This window comes from Grosmannia clavigera, assembly GCF_000143105.1.
Source record: "Grosmannia clavigera kw1407 unplaced genomic scaffold GCSC_179, whole genome shotgun sequence".
In the NCBI taxonomy this organism is placed as follows: Eukaryota; Fungi; Ascomycota; class Sordariomycetes; order Ophiostomatales; family Ophiostomataceae; genus Leptographium; species Leptographium clavigerum.
In genome coordinates, this window is record NW_014040759.1 from 266,798 (window position 1) to 286,697 (window position 19,900).

General features: G+C 59.0%; 6 protein-coding genes across 6 annotated transcripts; 4 read left to right on the forward strand and 2 right to left on the reverse strand.

Moving 5' to 3' along the window:
- Nucleotides 1–1,483: 1,483 nt before the first annotated feature.
- On the forward strand, nt 1,484–3,943 carry CMQ_220 (uncharacterized protein; the record flags this gene model as incomplete). Its single annotated transcript, XM_014313842.1, has 2 exons — nt 1,484–1,814; nt 2,055–3,943. 2 exons carry the CDS (start codon nt 1,484–1,486, stop codon nt 3,941–3,943), a joined length of 2,220 nt encoding a protein of 739 aa, XP_014169317.1.
- Nucleotides 3,944–5,379: 1,436 nt separating this feature from the next.
- CMQ_184 (nrm1-like protein) lies at nt 5,380–6,723 on the reverse strand (the record flags this gene model as incomplete). Its single annotated transcript, XM_014313806.1, has 2 exons — nt 5,380–6,561; nt 6,628–6,723. 2 exons carry the CDS (start codon nt 6,721–6,723, stop codon nt 5,380–5,382), a joined length of 1,278 nt encoding a protein of 425 aa, XP_014169281.1.
- A 4,002-nt stretch (nt 6,724–10,725) lies between these two features.
- On the forward strand, nt 10,726–13,366 carry CMQ_311 (zinc metalloproteinase; the record flags this gene model as incomplete). The annotated part of the gene is made up of 3 exons (XM_014313933.1): nt 10,726–12,967; nt 13,089–13,215; nt 13,270–13,366. 3 exons carry the CDS (start codon nt 10,726–10,728, stop codon nt 13,364–13,366), a joined length of 2,466 nt encoding a protein of 821 aa, XP_014169408.1.
- Nucleotides 13,367–14,152: 786 nt separating this feature from the next.
- Nucleotides 14,153–15,118, forward strand: CMQ_2 (phosphatidylserine synthase; the record flags this gene model as incomplete). The annotated part of the gene is made up of 4 exons (XM_014313941.1): nt 14,153–14,234; nt 14,337–14,432; nt 14,509–14,702; nt 14,750–15,118. 4 exons carry the CDS (start codon nt 14,153–14,155, stop codon nt 15,116–15,118), a joined length of 741 nt encoding a protein of 246 aa, XP_014169416.1.
- A 718-nt stretch (nt 15,119–15,836) lies between these two features.
- Nucleotides 15,837–17,936, forward strand: CMQ_162 (f-box domain containing protein; the record flags this gene model as incomplete). Its single annotated transcript, XM_014313784.1, has 1 exon — nt 15,837–17,936. One exon carries the CDS (start codon nt 15,837–15,839, stop codon nt 17,934–17,936), a length of 2,100 nt encoding a protein of 699 aa, XP_014169259.1.
- Nucleotides 17,937–18,192: 256 nt separating this feature from the next.
- CMQ_160 (ubiquitin carboxyl-terminal hydrolase) lies at nt 18,193–19,797 on the reverse strand (the record flags this gene model as incomplete). The annotated part of the gene is made up of 6 exons (XM_014313782.1): nt 18,193–18,479; nt 18,544–18,791; nt 18,848–19,029; nt 19,099–19,195; nt 19,261–19,355; nt 19,423–19,797. 6 exons carry the CDS (start codon nt 19,795–19,797, stop codon nt 18,193–18,195), a joined length of 1,284 nt encoding a protein of 427 aa, XP_014169257.1.
- Between the last annotated feature and the right edge of the window lie 103 nt (nt 19,798–19,900).

Below are 19,900 nucleotides of genomic sequence, written 5' to 3' on the forward strand. Positions count from 1 at the left end.
TGGGCTGCTGTGGCTGGCCGCTGTGGCGCTACAGGGCGGGAGCTACTTTAGGTCCCGCCAGCGGTTTGCGAGAGGTGCAAAACGGGCGGCAGTCGTTGAATTGGTGAGGCCTGCTCTGTACAGAGTCTACGGAGTATTATGTGGTTCTGCGTTTTGCCGGTGGCCGGCTTACGGAGTACGCAGAGCAGTGGCGGGGAAATGGCAGAAGAGGTAGGAGCGATGAGAAACGAATGCAGGAGAGGAGGGAAATAAAGCGGGAAAAGGGGGGTGACAGTACGACGTTGAGGGCGCACTCACCCTAAAGGGGAAGGGGCCGGAAATGGAAAGAAAGAACGACCTGCTTGGTGGTGGCCGTGCGCTGTCCACGACAGTTGGAGATGTTTTGGCCGTTTCTCTCTCGGCCTCGTTTGACGTCGCCACTCTGGCCCACAGCCCCAGACGGCCACTGTTTCGTTTCGGAGTCTGGTCTGTCAAGTGCCGATCGTGGCAACGGCATGCCCGACGAGACAGATTGTGCGAGGAGGGAAGATTGCAATGGGAAGAGTCGATGAGCGAAAACCGAAAAGAACAGAAAAGAACAGATTGAAGAAAGGAAGACAAAGACGAAGATTGAAGAAACAGCAGACAGCAGACAGCAAAGAAACGACCATGAGCCAATGCCATTCGAACGGCGATGCGCATACCCCTGAGCTGCCCAGCCCCTCCGCGCGGTCTTGTGTCGTGCGTCGTGCTTCAGATGTGTCGCAGAACAGGGGATCGGACCCGGCTTTTGCGTGCATCAAAGCGCGCATTGGCAGCCGGGCATCGGCTCACGATCCGGCCACGCCCTGCTCGCTCACACGCGGGCTCTCTGCGGCGGGCTCCCCTGAGCCTGTGTTGCCATGATCAAACCAGGCTCAGTCGCCTGTCTTTTGTGCGGCACGTCTGCCGGTTCTCGCACCTTTCGCTTTTCTTGCACGTCTGGCACGTCTGCTTTTTCCTTCCACCCTCCATTCCAGTCGACGGTGGACTTTGCACAGCCTGGGCCACGTCCTGGCAGACCGGCTTGGTCCTTCCCGAAGCATCTTCTGTCTCCTCGTCCCCCGAGATCCTCGAGATCCTGTCGCCGTTTTGCTTCTCTCGCCAAAGAGGCTTAGCCGTCCGTCTCGGCCACCTTCTGCTTCGGTCTTTTCTCAGCCCACGCAGGGAGAGGTCTCGCCCTGCCGCACCATCAACCACCCGCTGCCAATCTTCTCACGGCCTGGCTCTTCTCTCGCATCCTCCTTCGGACACCACCTTTCATGATCGTTCTTCTCTAGACTCGGCCCCTGTGGCCCCCCCTTTCCTTTCTCCTTTTCGTTCACATCTGGCTTACACGACTGGAATTGCCCGGCGCTTTCGTGCTTTCGGCCATTGCACTTTTATTTCTCCTTCAGGGTCGGCTGGAAACGATCCTCCCCTCTGAAGACTGCGTCTTCTTCTCCGCGAACACAGCCGCATCACTATGTCGACCAGCGCCGCCTTGCCCTCCGGGCAGTTCATCACGAGCATAGGCGGAAAGCGTTGTACGGCTGTGCCCCGAAACATCACAAGCACCGGCAGCTCCAACGGCAGCGCCGCGACTGCGACGCTCTCCTCTTTCTCCTCATCCTCCTCCTCCTCTTCTTCCCTCGCACCCTCTTCGTCCTCCTCCTCCAAAAAAGCTGCCGAGACGACGACGAGTAGCATCATCAGAAGCAGTACCACTAGTGCCGCTGCAATCAGCAAAAGTACACAGGCAACGGCCAACGGGGCCGCCATTCCTGCCCCGGCCGTGATCGAGGCATCTACTCAGAGTACGACGAGCGTTTCCTCCACACCACTACCGTCACCGTCATCATCATCACTGCCACGGCCGCAATCGACATCACCAGTGCTGTCATCCTCCCCACCTTTATCCTCATTTGCATCTCCATCTCTGTCACCCTCCCCTTCACCGTCATCTTCCCCCATTAAAGAGTCAGCTGTGGTGCCTCCAGCGGTCGTTGTTGCAAGTGGTTCATCTGACACTGCCTCTACTGTTGCTGATGTGCCAGAATCGACAGCTACTGATATCTCGTCATCCGTACCTGCTCATGCCCCGTTCGCTGCCATAACACCTGTTGGTACCGTGCAGTCCAGTCAAACGGATAGCGGCGTCATAGCCAGCCCGACTGCAGCTTCGGCTACATCCGTTTCCGTTATCGTCACCTCGACGACACCAACGGCGGAGGCAGACGTTGGTCAGACAAGCAGCTTCCCACTACTCTCGGCCACGTCCAGTACACCCCAAAGCAACCCCTCCAGCAACCCCTCCAGCAGTACGGCAGTAGCCGCTTTCACCACCGACGGCGGCGATGCCTCGTCCTTTATCACATCTGTCCAGCTTAGTACAACCGATGGCGCCTCTTCCACAACATTAGCCGTAGTCACAACTACGAACAGTTTGAGCAACAGCGGGGCCAGTGCAGGCTCGTCAACTCTGAAGAGCACTTCATCGAAAACGAATTCAAGCAATACCGCAGCTGTGGTTGGCGGCGTCATTGGCGGTCTGGCATTGCTGAGCCTGGTGGCACTGCTGCTGTGGCTATGGCGGCGCCGGTTGAGACAGAAGCGCCGAAGCACACTGCTGACGCCGTTGTCGGCGGACCCGGCAGTAGCTGCAGGACGCGGAAGACAGCGTGATCAAGCAGGCCAGGTCGGTGGCGTCAGCGAAAAGGGTGCCTACGAGATCAACCGCGGCAGCATTGGCCCGACTCCGGTAGCTACACGCATGAAGGCTTCCATCACCTATAACCTACAGCAGGCACGCAGCCGGGTTGAAGGACTGCTGAGTGGTGGCGGGCGGACCATGCTCCCAGGGGCAAGAGGAACATCACCGCAGCCGAGCGTGAACATGAACAGAGGCAACTCACAGTTCGGCAATGACAATATGGGAAGTCGCAAAGTCGGGTTGACTCCTCTCGACCGCGCCAAGGACTGGTGGAGCCGTATGGCGAACAATGCGAGCATTCGTCTGCGACAGATGCGTGGTGAAAACGGCGGCGGCATGTACAAGACAAGCGCAGGGGCAGTGTCCGTGCGAGGCACTGCGCCGTTGGCAAGCGGAAATGGCAGCCAGCAGCAGCCTGACTTTTTAACGCTGCTGGGTATGGACGAGAACGAGCTGTCACGGGCAGCCCAGAACAAGCGCACCAAGAAGCGGCGCTCCAATGGCGGCAGCAGCAGCAGCAACAACTTTCTCGGCCCCCTCAGTGTCGACTATTCGAACAACCCGTTTAGCGACAACAATGTGCTGGACGGCAGCCCAGCAGCTGGCCAAGCTACTACTGCAAGCCGGAATCCCTTTTCGGACGACTACGCTGCCATGCCCACTTTGCAACCCAATACGTACGCGGCCGGTCCGAGACGTTCACGGGGACAGGCTGCAACGCCATTGCCACAGCCACTGCCACCGCCGCCTCCGGAACCGGCTTCGTCCAGCAGAGAACCTGCTTCTCGTGCATCCAGCAGTACAGTTGCTACCGTTGACACCCGCCGCAACCGCTTCCGGTCCGATCCATTCGACCTCGAGCGACCCGAGCGACTACAGGTGTCGGGAGTGCGCGAGCCGATGCCGGCTGCGATGGCTGCGACACCGTCTACCCTGGGCACGTTTGGCGGCCAAAAGCTGGGCGGGCAGGCCGGTGTGCGTATCTCCGGCAGGAGCAGGAGCGATAGCCGTCCTGCCAGCAGCACGTACACACGCACTGCCAGCTTCACGAGCAAGTACTCGAGCGGCGCAAGCATGTACGGCTGGAATGAGCCCGGTCCAGATGTCGGGCCGGTAACAACGCAATGGGACGACGCTGAGGCAGAGAATAGTGGTCTCTCGAATAAGAGAAAGAGCGAGCTGCAACGGAATCACAGCACCGGCAGTGGCACCAGCGTGGGCAAGGCTTTATGAGGGAGAGGTCAGCTGAGCTGACAAAGGGGGTGAGAACTGTACGAGTACGAGTATAGCATCATGATTTTCTGTTTCCGTTTGTCCTGTCTGTCTGTGGGCACTGGGCAGAGCTCTCTTCCACTCTTTAATATCTCTGTCATCGGGAGGTTCCTAAACAGGGGAAAACGCACATATACGGACGGCTACCAGAGAACTGCCTTTTTCGAGCGCGTTGCATCTTTTACCTTATCGTCACGATCGTTTATATGTCTCTCTTTTATATATACCTGGACAGCCTGTCCCCCCCGATTTCCTTTTTCAAAGGCCCATGCGGCGTTGCGGCGTCCTGCAGCTAGTGATAGTCTTGCGATGCATCATCCGATCGCTATTTGATACAACATGTCTTGGAAGTATCCCACAAATATGAGCAAACGTGGTGCTTACATTTTCGTTTGTCCGATGCAAAAACTTGTATTGCCGAGTTTACCGACGATGTCGTCATTGAACAATTACCACAAAGGCCCAGCATGCAAGCCTCTTCTTGGACGCATGTCATGCATCGCATACACCTCTCTAGTAAGAAAATAGCTCGTCTGCCACGTTTTGGAGTTTCGCCACCGCTCCTCTCATTGGTCTAGAGGCTCTTAAACATCCCCACTTGTTTTTCTAATGGAACGCGCCCACGACGCGAAAAGTCGCGACTGAGTGGCGAACCAACGACCAACCAAGTCGCTCAATTGACGCTGCTGCTAAAATCCTGGCCGGATTCGTCGTTTCGGCTCGCCATTCATACTACATATCCTGCGATGCCGCAATACGTCTGAGTCGTTTGGTGGATCATTATACATTTATTCTGAGGGGTACGGTATGGGGCTGCCATGGTCTGGGTACGAGTAGATACAGGATGGAATCCAAGCGGAATCAAACACACTCACTAGTGCTGCTGTTCCCCTCCTCTTGGTCCGCTCCTAGCCCCTCTTTGGGGCCGAAGGAGGTCTACCACAAACACACTAAGCAGAAACAGAATGGACTCGGGGGTGGATGCAGCAACTGTTGTACAGGGATGATAAGCAACACAAATGCTTATTGTAAACGTAGCCATAGGAGGGGGCGTTTCGCAAACGGGAGAAAAAGGTGCTGCAGGGATAATGTGATGCGTGGGACATAATGGGAGAAGTAGAACGGACGTGGCGAGAGAAGAGAAGATAAAGAAAAGGCTCCCTGATGAGTACCCAGAACCAGCCAGGCCCAAATTGTAGGTATCATGGACATTAAGAACAGCAAACACAAAGAAAAGATCGGGGGGAATAGTAATGGTAGCGGTGGTAGTGTATGGTAGTTGATGGTAGTCGATAGTAGTCTTAGGGCATAGTCCAAACTGGCATTAAAGTGTAGCGTAGATAGACGACAAGGAAAAGAGAGCATCCGAGAAAAAGAGAGAAAGGGGCGTAACGGGCTCAAAGTGGGTCATCAAAAGTCAAACGTCGCCTGTTCACGCTCATAGGGGTCCTGGATCCTATGAGATTGGGCGTCTTCCACGGCTTCTGGGCCGGGCTGGGGGTGATGTTGACAAAGTCAGAGAAGTCGAAGTGCTGCCCCGGGGTGTTAGGGAACATGCTGCCGCCGCCAGGAGTCGTCATCATCGATGATGGCAGTGCCATGTTGTTAAACTTGGACGGCGGAGTCGATGGCGGGTCCATCCGGTTTCTGCCACTAGGGTTGGCAGGGGACGGAGAGGCGGCGAGATACAGCAACAAGTCTGCGCCCTCCACGCCCGACTTCGCTCCGTGATCACCGTCATGTCCGCCACCGTTGGGCCCCTGAAACCCGTCATTCACATCGTAAGCATCCCCAACCCTCTTCCTGCGGCGGTTGTTGCTCGGCAGAGTGCGGTTTCGCATTGGTGGCGTGCTCGGTGGCGAGCCAGAGCGGATGGCGTGACCTCCTGCTGTGGTCGTAGACAACCCGAACGATGCGCTGCTAGCCCGGTAAGAGTGAGTTGGCAGCAGCTCGTCGTCCGTGTCTGACTGTGCAGCGTTGTAGTTTGTAGGGGCAAGAGCGTCAGCAATACGGCGTGCCCCCGGAAACAGGGACACATCCGGGCCAGCTGCCGTGGTGAAGTGCTGCTGTCGTCTCGGCTTGATTGGGGAGCTGTTGGCCAACTGGTGATGATCCTTCCAGGAAGAATGGCTGGAGAAGGGCGGCTGCTGCGGCAGGAAAGCAGAGGCTGAGCGTTGTGTATAGTGCGTGTCCCCGTTGCTGCCGGCAGTCAAGGGGGGCGAGGAGCGGTAACGCTTGCTGGGGCTCGACAGGACAAAAGCGTCGTGACGGTTTTGGTGGAGGTCGTCGAAGGAGGCAACATATGTACGCTTGCGGTGGCCGGTGCTTCCGTTGCTCGAGCCAATGGCGTCCGAGAAGAAAGGAGGCTTGAGGGGAGAGCTCATGAGGCCGCGGTGAGAGGGATATGGGAGTTCGGAGGTACTGGACGAGGAATCGGAGAGAACGTCACCATCACAGCCTCTCTTCCGTCGGATCTCCTCTTCGACCTTTGGTTCAATCATGTCGAGCGTCAGGTCTTCCCAGCCGTTGCGGGTCTTGAACTGGGCTAATGCGAGTCGATTTTGGAGACGGCAGGCCATCTGCAAGAACACAGTCAGTACGTTAGGGCTGGGGATGGAAGGAAGTCAGGAGGTAGAAGGACAAACCTTGCCCAGCTCCGCCCTCCGAAGCACTCGGTCAGCAACCACATCCGGCTGGCTGGTGTATATAGCTGAGGGTGCCATGATGGTGGCAGTGATCATGTTTTTGTTTTTTTCTTGCTTCTTCCTCTCAGGCGGATAGGCCCTGGCTTGCTCAATCAACCAGGTCCAGGGCAGAAGGCAAGAAAAAAAACTTGGATGCTGCTTTTCAAAGAACCCGGGTTTGTGGGGCAAAGAAGTTTTGGAAGAAGAATTTGGCAGCTTAAGTGGGAATTGCAAATCGAGGTTGATTGGGTCCTAAATTTGACACCGAGCCGAGCGAGGTTCCGCAGGCGCTTGCTGAGGAAGAAAGGCGGTGTTGCTGAAAGTCGTTGCAGTGCAAGTTGTCTTTTTCAGACCGGTCTGGCTGAATGCGGCCAGCTCTGCTTTTGTTTCTGTCCCGCCGTTGGTTTATGCGTCTTCGACCGAGGAGGGTGGCCGAGGGAGGAAAGGGAGGGTATGTGTACAGATTAATAGAGTGAGCAGTACTGGCAAAGGGGGGTAGCAGTTGGCAAACGAAAGGACGCAGGCTTGAAAGAGCCAAGTTGGTCAGAGGAACCGGTGAAAGAACGTGGGAGGCTTTTTCCAGTACGGAAAGGAGAGGGAGAGGAAGTCTAGAAAAGAGAGAGGACACACAAGAAAGTGGTAGTAGTGGTGAAGGGAGGCTGATACATGGCTCAGTGAGAAATGGAAGGAAGGAGTGATGGAGGACAGGAGAAGAGGAAATAGGCAAGCAGCCCCGGCCAGGTGCTCGCCTCGCTGCAGTCGGTCGGCTCTACTCTGCATGTAGACTTGTCTCGCAAGGGCGGCTAGCCAACCAAATGGCCTGGAGCCGGTGAGAACTAGAGCCAAAAATTTTGCATTTTGGCAAATTAGTACCCAAGTACCGCCAACAGCGGCAGCAACCAGGCGTTGCTCAGTCACTGACAGAAGCCGCTTAGACCACCTAGCAGCCGTCCCACAGGGGTCAGCAATAAGTTACAGGGCAGACTCACTCACCGCAACAGGTTAAGCTATGTGAGATGCATGTGAGAGGGACTTTGCGCTCCACTCCAGACCGCCGTGCCAGCGACATTCCCCTTGTCAGTAGCGACCCGAAAAAGAAAACAGCGAAAACTAAAGTGGTCCACCGGGAGATGGCGCTTTCACCCGTAACTGACACGGCATGTACGGAGGGCACGGGCAAGGGGATGGCTGACTACATGTAAGATAGGAGCCCTTGGAGAATTCTTGACGATTGATCATAGTCGGACGAGTACGGAGTATGATGATGCAAGACGTGCTGCCGTCTTATTTCTCCGTTCTCACGATGCGCCCCTGGCCCGACCGTGCACTGAACTGCATGAGTCTGCGAGACACAATGCAGGGTAAAATGCTATATATGCCACATACTATGTATGCGCACAGCTAGCCGGAAGCGGATGTGATATAAAAATATCTCCAGTTCAGACCGTATTGGCATGGAGCGGGTCTATGCTGTCTACGAAATTGTCTCTCTCTCCCTTCGGTTGCTGAGGTGCCAGGGCCCGTTTTTGGTCTGTCGAACCGTCGGGATAGGATAAAAAAGGTACGGAGTACGGAGTACAGAGTATCTGATTCGAGCAGCCGTGAGGGAGAAGCCGGCTGTCGAGCGGCGGCGGCTGAAGATGGGCAACAGCGGTCAGCCCTTTATGATGGAAGTCGTCAGCAGGAGCCACATAAAATGTCAGGGACTAAGTAAATACGGAGTACGGAGTGACAATACGAGAATATCGCGAGATGTGCCTAAGCGGGCATTGAGCAGCAAGCTCGGATAGGCACATATGCAGGGTGAATGCAAGTAAGCGGGTTTGCAGTAAGTGGACATCGGCGAGTCCGGGCTCAGCTGCTCTTCGAGACATTAAGAGTCAGCTCTTGCCCAAAGAGCGAACAGAGGCCAGCTTTCACAAAGTGCGTTAATGCAAGATAAGCGCAAGCCATCTCCACTAGAAGAAAATAGAAGCGGAGGGCTAGCCGTTGGGCAGGAACAAAGTGAACTACGGAGTCAAGCCGGGTAAACCGACCGATCGCCGATATGCAGGAGGCCTGCTACCGGTCCGGCCGTAATCCCCCGCGACCGGTATTGGGCGTGCTGCGATGCCACGGGGGATCACCAACACGGGCGCGGCCGCTCTTGTTGCTGGCCCGACAGGTGTCGCCTATCGGAGCGTGCAGAGGAGAACCGGAGCGGGAGGACAAAGGAATGGGGCTGTTCAGGGGTTGGCGGAGTCAGCATGCTCTGTACATAGTAAGATACATACATAGCAGTACGGAGTATTACGTGTATGTACTCCGTACGACGACTCCGTATGTATACGAGCGCAGAGAGCAGCGGTATGCCTGTCGTTCTTATCGCTAAAGGGCCGATCGTACTGTCGATTCTGCCTGATTTGCACGCCCAAAATCAAGGAAGGCGCCATTTGGAACTTGGCAGGGGAGGCATACGTGTTGTGGGGTTACGAGCCGCACTTATCATTACTTTGTGCACCTGTTGCTTCTCTGGCATCTGGCCTCGACTGGCAGACTGGCAGACGACAGGTGTAGCACAGCATCCAACAGCCGAAAGCCGGCATGGCAGAAGCCATGGACGAAGGAAGGCGGGTGGTGTGATTGGTGGCTTGATGGTGCAGCGAGCCGTGCCTGCCACTTCCTGACTCGTGTGCTGCGAAGGAAGGAGCTTTTCTCGGCGATGAGCTGTCTTGATGTCAGCGTCTGCAGCATGCGAGGCAGCAGCGACCCTCTCTCCTGCTTCTCTTCCCTCTTTATGTAGCAAGATAGTCTTGCTCCGTACGACTTTTCAGCCTGCTGCCCAAGTGCCCTCGTGCTCCGTATTTATTTGCTCACACGGTCGAGACGAGCTGTCCGATTCCCCACTCCGACAGCTAGCAGAGACGATCCATCGCCAATTCCAGCACCCAGAGCTCCACCCAACACGATAAATCAACACAGCAGGCGAATCCTCAGCCACTGCGACGTCCCGCTAGGGAACTCCCACCTGCACACGCAACACAATACGTAACTCTCTTTGGCCAGCCAGCGTGGGCCTAGACGCGCCCTGATAAAGGCGTGCATGCCCGCTGCCCGGCGTGGCTAGCACGCTGAGCTGAAAACTGCGTGTACTCCGTACGCCTAGGCCGATCGTTCATTTCCCCTGTCGGGGGGCTTCTTTTTTCGTCTTCCTTCTAATCGCTCCAAGCCTTGTTTTTTTCCAGATATTTTATAACGCTGACGGAGCGCATCGTACTCCGTAAGACATCATTATACGACGTATGTGCTGGACAGGTCCAGAGAGACAATCGGTCGTTGGCTCCCAAGTGACAGATCGCTCTCTGCACTCCTCTGCAGCAGAGCAAATCTTGGCAGCTAGCAACGACCGAAACAAGGCGACGTCATCAGCCTGATCCATCGTCCTTCGGGGACTAACCTGCTGCAGCTGCAGCTACAGCACACACACACATTGCATCCCTGCTAAGACAGCCGCTAGCCGAGAACCAGTCGTCCATCGAAATTATTACTACTACGACGAAACAAAGTCAGACTGCAAATCCCCCCCCTTCCTATCAGACTCTGGACCGGCCAAAGCTACGACCACTGCCAGGCTTCCTGGTTTTCTTTGTCAATTACCTTTCCCTTGTCCCTCGTTGCTCGTATTGGCTGCCGATTTCCTCCTTTTCTCAATTGAGCCTTCTCTTTTCCTCTTTCCTACGTCGTCTCTCTACTTTCCCATTCTTATTCTAGGCGCTTTCACACACGACAGCCAGCGATCCCCAGGGAAACGGTTTCGTGCTTTGGCCTGCGGCGTGACATTCTCGCTACCATCCAACCTCTCTCCGACCTCTCTCCGACCCCTTTTCTGTCAGCCTTTCTCTTCGGCGCCTCTTCTGTTGTGTTCGACCCGGATCTAATCCCCATTTGCATACGTCTAGCCGCCTACGATACACGCCTATTCGTCTGCGAGTTCGTGGCTGATATTGATTGTCCTGGCCGCTTCTCGACGAGCTGGTCCCGTCCCCCATTCTTCTCACCCCTCCTCCCCCTTTCCCCACCATGGCACCATCCTTCCTCAATATCAAGCAGCTGCGGCGAAAATCTAGGGCCAGCTTCCGGACCGAGAAGTCGAACGACACGTCGAGTGAGGGCAGCCACAGTAACGGCACGGCCCCGACCAGCGGTTCGCTCACGCCGCCGTCCATCGCCCAGCAGTCCGATCCGGCACTTCACCTGCAGACTCGTGGCCGCAGCTCGCCCCCGCCGCCGGTTCCCCGCCGTCCGCCTCTGACGTCCTCGGGCACGTCGACGTCGATGAGCACGGCGGCCGGCGGCAACTTCTCGACCAAGCGCTACAGCGTCTCTGGTATGGCCGGGCTCGGAGCGCCCCTGGTCAACGGCAGCAATAGCCGGCTGCTCTCGTTGCCCATCTCGCCATACTCACCGCGCATCGACAGCATCCAGGACAACTCGTGGGTCTACCAGAAGGTGCTGCTGGTCCACGGCATGGTTGGCGACCCGGCCGCCAAGACGCCGGTTGACGGCACCGTGACGGTCAGCCGGCTTGACGACGGCTTCCCGGCCGTGCAGTGGCCGGTGTACAGCGGACACTTCAAGGCGCTGGTGTACCTACTGCCCGGCCCCAATAAAATCCGGTTCGACTTTGCGAGCCCGAAGCTGGCCAATAGCGGCACCTCGAACCCGATCCACGCATCTTACTTCACGCTGCACATGATGCCGCCCATGGGCGCGCCGCCGGTCCACCTGGCCATTCTGCTGGCCAAGGACTCGCCGGGCACGTTTGACGCGATGCCGACGCGGGCGGAGCGCGAGGGCAACGGGCTCGAGACGGCGGTGCGCAAGTTCCGCATGGCGGCCTACCTGTGGCAGGCGTTCACGGCCGAGCAGATGTGGCGCAACCGACTGGGCAGACGGGTGTTCCGATACGAGGAGGAGTGGACACAAGGCTCAGCCAACTATCGGGACCGCGAGACAGGACAGATGCGATCGGAAGCGCGGATTCATGTGGTGCGGTCGAACAAGACGGTGGCCGAGCTGCGCGATCTCAATCGGGCGCAGCAGAACGACAAGGGCACGGAGCGGGGCGCGCTGTTCGACATTGCGGCGGAGGCGATGCGCGAACACTTCCAGCCCAAAGCGGGCCAGACACTGTATGTATCGGTGCTGCTGCTCGACGCGCACTGGGACACGACGGCGAAGACGATCACGGGCCACGCGGCGCTAGGCGGCTCGGCCGGCGACGTGCGGCTGGCCGTGTTCGGATCACACTGCCTGCAAAGCTATCCGAGCAGCTTCGAGGAGGTGGTCCCGGCCTTTCTGGACTGCACGCCGACCGATACGGCCTTTGTGGCCAACGACTGCAACGAGGCAGGCAGCTCGTGGGAGGCGGCCAACATTGGCATCGGCGGCCACCTGCACGAGACGGGCCATCTGCTGGGGCTGCCGCACCGGGAAAACGGTGTGATGCTGCGCGACTATGTGCGTCTGAACCGCAGCTTTGTGACGCACGAAGCGTACTCGACGCGCACGCGGACCAAAGGCGGCGGGCTAATGCTGGAGGCGGACGAGTGTACGTGGCACCGGCTGGACTGCCTGCACTTTCGCAGTCACCCGTGCTTCCGGCTGCCGAGCGACCTGCCGGCAGGCGTTGACGAGAGCGTGCACGCCTGGCCGGTCGATGGGGGTAACGTGCTCCTGACGGCACCCTCGGGCGTGGCGTATGTGGAGGTGTATGCCGAAGGCGACGACGTGTGCCACACCTGGATCGAGTATCCGACGGGGGAGTATGGCAGCGGCAGTCCCGGGACAAGCAGCAGCAACATTGCCGGTGGCGGTGGTGGCGGCAGCTCGAGCTCGCTGAGCCGGCAGGTCACGCTGGCAGACCAGGATGTGCGCAGCCGGCTGCCGGAAGCAAAGCGACGCAAAGACGGGCCGTTGCGTGTGGTGGTGCACTCGTGGGCAGGCGGCAGCCTCAACGTGGCGGACCTGCGGCAGCTGACACGCGGGGCGGCGACGAAGCTGAGCAGCGGTAGCAGCAGCGTCATGTCGCTCAAGGGCCGGACGGCCTTCCGTAGCAGCGCGCTCGGGCTGTCGCAGACGGAGGGCAGCACGCCACAGGAGCTCGTCTTTTCGAGCGCCGAGCGGCAGGAACGGGTGATGACGCGCATCATCGTGTACCACGGACTGTATGTGGACGGCATGGAGTTTGTGTACGATGACGACTCGCGGCAACTGTTTGGGAAGCGCGGTGGGAAGCCGGGCGGCGACATGTTTGAAATGGGTGAGTTTTTTGTCTTTTTTCTTCTCTTTTTTCTTCTCTTTTCTCTCTTTTTTCTTCTCTTTCTCTTCTCTTTTTCTCTTTCTTCTCACCTCTCTCTTCTCATCTCGCCTAACAAAAAAAGACGTCCGTCGCGGCGAGTATATTAGTGGCTTCAGCGTCCGGTCCGGCTTCTGGGTCGACGGCATCCAGATCCTCACCAGCCTGGGTCGGCGATCACCCGTCTACGGCAACGCCCAGGGCGGTTCCGCGTACGTTGCTCCCTTTCTCCCCGAGCTGCCGTGCCCACAATCTAACCATCACAGCAACACGCTCATACCACCTCGTGGATATACCATCTGCGGCGTGGCTGGGTCCTCTGGCACCTGGGTGGACGGCTTCTCCGTCCTTATTACGAAATGATACCACAGCTAGTCACTGTTTCGGCCCTCCTTTCCCCTTTTTTTTCTGTCTGTTTTCTTTCTTGGGTCTCCTGGGTCTCTTGGGTCTTGGGCTACTGTGCATAGCAAGCATAACACAATGTCCTGCGAGACGAAGGAATAGCCGTCTCTGCAGGACGTCAAGTAATGAGTAAGCTAATATTTTGGATGGCGCAGCTGTTTGGGCAGCACGCCGTCAAACGAGAGACAGCTAAAAGATATTCTCTCCATTTTTGATGATGCACGTATCCAGTGAAGTGCCTAATATGCGTATAGCCGATCAAAGACAATACGTCGCTGTGGGTGGCCAAGCGTACCGTCCTAGTGGTATTAGTTGGGGGTCCCCGTGCTCGCTCACACCGCCCTGACGTGGAAGCCCGGAACCGAGAATGACGGCATTGGGTTGCCCTGCTCGGACTCGGTATTATGCTTCTGGCCTGCTGGGCGACCCTTTTTTAGGCTCCCTCTCTGCGACTCCCAGGAGGCTCCGTTCGCTGCGCCTCTTTTTTATTACGCTCTTTTTTTCCACTCCCCCCAACTAAAACCAGAGCTCTGGGGTATTTATCGACCAAAGAGGCAGCCAGCGAAACGTCTCTGGCCGATCTACGACCATCTGCACGAGCGAACCTGTCGCGCCGACTGCCCTCTTCCGCATTGTCGCCCTTGTTGCATCGCAGCTTTTGTGGTGTGCAGCTCTCTCGCCAAGACAGAAAATCACAAAACCACAGAATAACACAACAACACACGCCCTCCGGTCCCAACGGTCCCGATGTCTAGGAGGTCCACCACGTCGGCGGCCAACGGCGCCGTCGATGCGGTCACCGGCGGTGCGTCACCATATAGCCAGCCGGGTAGGTCTGGACTCGTTTGCCTCCCATGTGCCAAGGGAGGCTGCTTCGCGTGTGTCTGTTTTTTTTTTTAGTTTTTTGTCTTTGCTGACCGGTCTCGCGCAGCCTACGACAAGCAGAAGCTCCTGCTGTCGAGCGATCCCGGGCACTTCTCGCTCATCCGCGCGCTGCACATGGCCGATTTTATCACGGAGCTGAATGGTGAGTGAAGAGTGACGGACACGGAGGACAGGCGGCCAATTGGGAAAAGGGGAGTGGCTGGACTGACGCTTGCCAGGGATGTGCGGGGTGCTGTCGATTTTCTCGTCGCTGCGGTACTGCATCGACCCGTCAGCCGGCAACGGCAATCTCTGGGCGGCTCTCGGGTTCCTGCCGCTGGGGCTGTTCTTTGACTTTCTGGACGGCAAGGTGGCGCGGTGGCGCAAGAAGAGCAGCATGATGGGCCAGGAGCTGGACTCGCTGGCGGATCTGGTATGTTCTCTGGGCCCTTTTTCATCTTGCCTTGTCCTGACGTCTAGATCTCGTTTGGCGTCGCGCCCGCTTCGGTGGCCTTTACGATCGGCTTCCAGACCGCACTCGACCACGTGGCGCTGGCGTTCTTTGTGCTCTGCGGGCTCACGCGGCTGGCGCGCTTCAACGTGACGACGCAGGTGATTCCCAAGGACAAGTCGGGCAAGGCGGCGTACTTTGAGGGCACGCCGATCCCGACCAGTCTCGGGCTGGACGCCCTGATGGCCTACTGGGTCTCGCAGGGCTGGACGCACGCGGCGCTGCCGTGGGGCACAGTGTTTGCCGGCACGGCCTTGGAGCTGCACCCGGCCGTCCTGCTCTTCGTCCTGCACGGCTGCATGATGACGAGCAAGACGATCCACATACCGAAGCCGTAGGCGTAGGCGTGGGCGTGGGCGTGGGCGTGGGCGGCCGTCACGGCTCGACCGGCGCCTGCTGGACGTGCATCCGACGGCCAGCCGGCTCGAGGGATCCAATTTCTGTTTCGTTACCCCTTGGGACACCTGCAGCCTACCACCTGTACTCGGCATGGCACGCGAAAAGAAGCACGAGGACGGCGAGACAACGGACGGAATGGATGGGAAACGGGGAAAGCACCCGAATGGGAGATACTCTTTCAACATGAGCACAGGGTGCAAGATAGACTGGCCAGGCTTGCAAAATGAAAAAGGCATTTTACAGTTGGATGACTGCTGACGTATTGCCGTGTTGGGAGGCGAGGCTCCGCAGATAGGGCACGGGCGCACCTTCTGCCGTCTCCCCTTTCCTAGCCTTACATAACCCCCCGCATATGTACAAGACTTTGCTGGCCAGCCACCTCTTGTCGCAGAATTTCCTCTTTCCTCATTATTCCCCGCCGTAGCCGTATAATTGCCCTTGGCCTGTCTGCACCCCATGCATCCGGAATTTTCATTTCCCTCTTGATATTGTCCTCATTTAATCTGTCTGGACCCCGATGTGACTGCCGGGGCTGGTTGTCGCGTATTTCGCTGATAATTTAACGGTTCGCGTCCCTTTGGACTCGGCTCTCTTGTCTCGCTCATCTCTTCCATCTATTATCACTACTTTCGCCTCTTTCACCTCATTCGCCCTACGATGGCCTGCACGACAGGGGGGCCACGACCGTCGGCCGGAATTGAGAGCATGCCCGACGAGCTGATCATTGCGATTCTCCATCTGGTGCCGACGGTGGACATTGCCCGCACGGTGCAGCGGCTCGCGCGGCGGTTTTACCTGCTCAGCAACGAGCCGAAGCTCTGGCTGGCGCGCTGCCGGACGGACTTTGTGTACTGGACGGCGGAGAAGCGCGTGCGGCTGGACAAGGCCGGGCGGGCCAACACGGGTTCGTGGAAGCAGATGTGGCTCAACCGGCAGCGCGGGGACGTCAAGTCGGCGCGGCACTTTGAAAAGGTGCTGCTGTCCAAGAAGCTGCGCATGGCGCACCTGGAGGCGATCTGTCGGCGCGGGCTCGATGCCAAAGACTTTCTGCTGACGCAGTGCAGCGCGCCAGACGGAGACGACGTGCTGGCGCGGCGGTACTTTGCGCAGTCGGCGCTCTCGAGCATCAACCGCGGGCTGGCCGTGGAGGAGTGGTGCAAGGTGCAGGTGCAGATCGAGGGCTTTGGCCGTCTCGACCGGGCCCTCGGTGCCTTTGACATGTTTGTGCTGCACGACGGGGACGAGGACATGGACGGGATCGAACGGATGCTCGACGGACTGGCCGACGAGTTCCGGGCCGCGAACCCACGCCTAGCCACGATGACGACGCGACAGACAGCTCTGGCTCTGCTGCAGTGGGTACGGTCCAAGGACCTGGTTGGGCTGGCACACTCGGCACGCTGCTTCCGAAACGTACGCAACTGTCTGATCGGCCACGCGCTGACCGAGCCGGGGCACCCGTCGCTGCCGATCGTGTCGAGCGTCATCTACACGAGCCTGGCCACGCGCCTGGGGCTGCAGGCGTACTGCTGTGCGGTGCCGGGCCACGTGTACAGCACGGTGTTGGCGCGACGGGGCTCGACGGTAGACGGGACGCCGGTGGCCGAGGCCGTGTTGACGTCGACGTCTCCAGGCATATCTCCGGCCACGGCCACGGATTCGGGGCCGGTCCTGGCCGACAACGGCGAGCGCATGTTTCTAGACCCGTACAGCCACGGACAGGAGGTGCGGCTGGAGGCACTGCGCAGCACGATCGTGCAGCTGGTGTGGGGAGCCGTGACGGAGAGCCGGGACAGCTTTCTGTTGCCGGCGCCGACCTCGGCGATTGTGCTGCGGGTGGCACTCAACCTGGAGGCCAGCTATGCGCAGGCGCGCGAGGTGATGCCGGTGCTGGGCCACCACGACCAGGAGCACGTGGCAGCGGCACTGCAGCAACAGCAGCAGCAGCAGCAGCAGCAGCAGAGCCGCGAGCTGCTCTGGCTGCGGCGCGGCGACGAGGAGGCCAATCTGGAGGCACTGCTGTACGCGACCACGTGGGTGGCCGTGTTGATGCGGCCGATCAGCAGCATTGGCTGGCGGCGTCATGTGGACCTGCTGCTGGCCCGTCTGGCCCGCCGCTACGGCGAGGACGCCTGGATCGTCGAGCGCTATCTGGTGCCGCTGTTCGACCGCCATCAGCAGTATCAGCGTCAGCTGCGCCAGCTGTATGACTATCCGCGGCGGGGCCTTTGGTCGGACGACGAGGACGAGGACCGAGGCCAGCACAACCATCGCCGGTCGTCTCCCGAGAGCACCGGCGACTGGACCGATCCCCGCGTCATGGTCCGGCTGATCCGCAATCTCGACCAGCGGCTGCCTGAAGCCAGTCGACGCTACACCCAGGAGATTTGTGCCAGCGTGCGCTATCGTGTCGGTCAGGTCTTCCGCCATCGCCGCTTCGGCTTTGTCGCCATCATCAACGGCTGGACCCTCAATGAGTCCGGCCCGACGGCCTCACGGCGACCGGCAGCTGCAGCCGTGGCTGCCGTGGCAGCCAAGACACCTCCGGCCCACAACCGCCCGAAGCCTGCATTTTACACCTGTCTGCGCGTCGGCGATGACCGCTACGTGGTCGAGCAGAACAATGTGGACATCCTCACGGATGCGTCGCAGATCCCGCACGAGCTCTTCTTCCTGGCCGGCCAGCACTTTAAGCGGTTCGACGTGGACACGTGCACGTTTGTGTCCAACATCCGGGAGTTTTTTCCAGATGACTAAGCAGGTACGCGTAGCAGGTGGATGGCAGGAGGAATGGCAGGCAGAGGATGGCAGGTGTAGGATGCACAAGCACAGGGATTGAAGGATACCAGACAATTGCATAGCAAGGGGATGACTATAGACGATCTCAGCCATGCAGGCGACAGCTTTCGGCAGCTTTATACCCATTTCCAGTCTTTCTAGAGCGAGCGTGCATTGAACTCATTTACCACTCACTGCTCGCCCTTTTCGTTGTGCGTGCGTTTGACTGGATCCCTCACTCCCCCCTCTCCTCGGCCTCGCCCGTGGCCAGTCGCCGCAGCACGCCCTTGTCGGCCAGCTTCTTGATCCAGCTGTGCACGGCCGGCGTGTAGTCGCTGCGACGTGCCGCGGCCCGGGCAACGTCCTCGTCCAGGCTGCGGTCGGGTCCGCCGTCAGGCCCGACGCCGGTCTGGCACAGCGCCAGCAGGCTGAACACGGCGCGGTCATCGTACTGGGAGTAGGCCAGCATGCGGGCGGCGATGCGCTCGCGAGCCATGGCGGTCCAGTCGCGGGTGAAGGAGCCTTTCGCGGTCAGATCAGAGAGGAGGAGGACGAGAGAGAACGGAGAAGGGGGCAGAGCACCTACCGAGCCGCAGTCCCTTGTTCTGCATCCCGTTGAGCTCCCACACGTCCTGGCCCATGGGCACGTACGCGATGAAGTGGAAGGCGGCCTCGTCGTCGTCGGCGGAGATCTTTTTCTTGGTGTTGCCGTTTTCATTCCCGATGCTGCCGCTTCGGCTGCTGCTCTTCCTGGCCCGGGCTCGCCGCCGCTTCCGCTCCGCCTCGGTCCACTCGTGCTTCAGGGCAATGTCGGACGTCAGCATGTCCAGACGTCTGCAGGTCAGCACGGCTTCTTCGGCTAGCACGCACACCGCACGGACAACACCCACCTTGCAAACGAGTTGTGCTTAGACCGGATCAGCGCATGGGAGCTCAGCAGGTGGCCGCGCAGAGCCGGGTGTAGGTGCTGGGTGGCCGCCTTGAAGCGAGTCAGGACGTCGCCCAGCCGGAGACCGGGGCAATTCATGGCGATGTTGAGCATGGCGATGGTGGCGCAGGCGTTGGACGTGGTCTGGAGTCCGGGGTCAGTGGTCAGAGGTCAGAGGTCAGTTGGGCACGTCTGGCGTAGACTCGTGCTCACCTGGTTGGCAAACCAGAGCTCGTCCGGACAGTCTTCCCGCACGTCCTCCTCGGCCTCTTCGACAAACCGGTACAGAAAGATGAGCCCGCCGGGGTTCCTGTGCGGCCATCCGTCAGCAGTCCTTCCGGCATTCCGCGTCTCTGCACACGATCCAACACCTACGGAAGATAGTCGGCCGAGGCCTCGTCCACCGAAAACACCTCCTGGATGGTGGCGCCCTGGATGCCGAGCTCGCCCAGGATAAAGTTGAAAAAAGCCTGGCGCGCGTGAGAGGATGAGCTTGGACGGAAACGACGACGACGAGACGCGCAAGAGGACACCCACCGGCTCTGACTCAATGTCCGTCCAGCCCTGCCAGGCGTCACGCTCGGCCGTCGTGATGCGCGCAAACGCCCGCTCGTGGATCTCGTCGGCCGACGGCACTGCTGCTGTCGCCGCCTCTGCTGCTGCTGCTTCTGCTGTGGCGGCTGCTGCCGCTATCGCCGCCGTTCGCCGCGGGTTGCTGCGTCGTCGTGGAGGGTCAGCATCTGCTGCCGCTTCCGCTTCTGCTTCCGCTTCTTCTTCCGCTTCTTCTCCCTCTGGCTGCGTTCTTCGCTCCACCATCACCACCTCCTTCTCCTCGTCTCCCGCTGCTCCTGATACCCTTGGCCTCTTGGCCGATTGGGCCGAGCTGCCGCCAGACGCCTTGCGACGGGCCATGCTCGACACACTCTGCCTTGCTCTCGTCTGGCTCCTCTCGCGCCTCCGCACACCCCCTCGTTGAGCGGCAGGTGATGCAAACGAGATCTGGTAAATGAGCCTG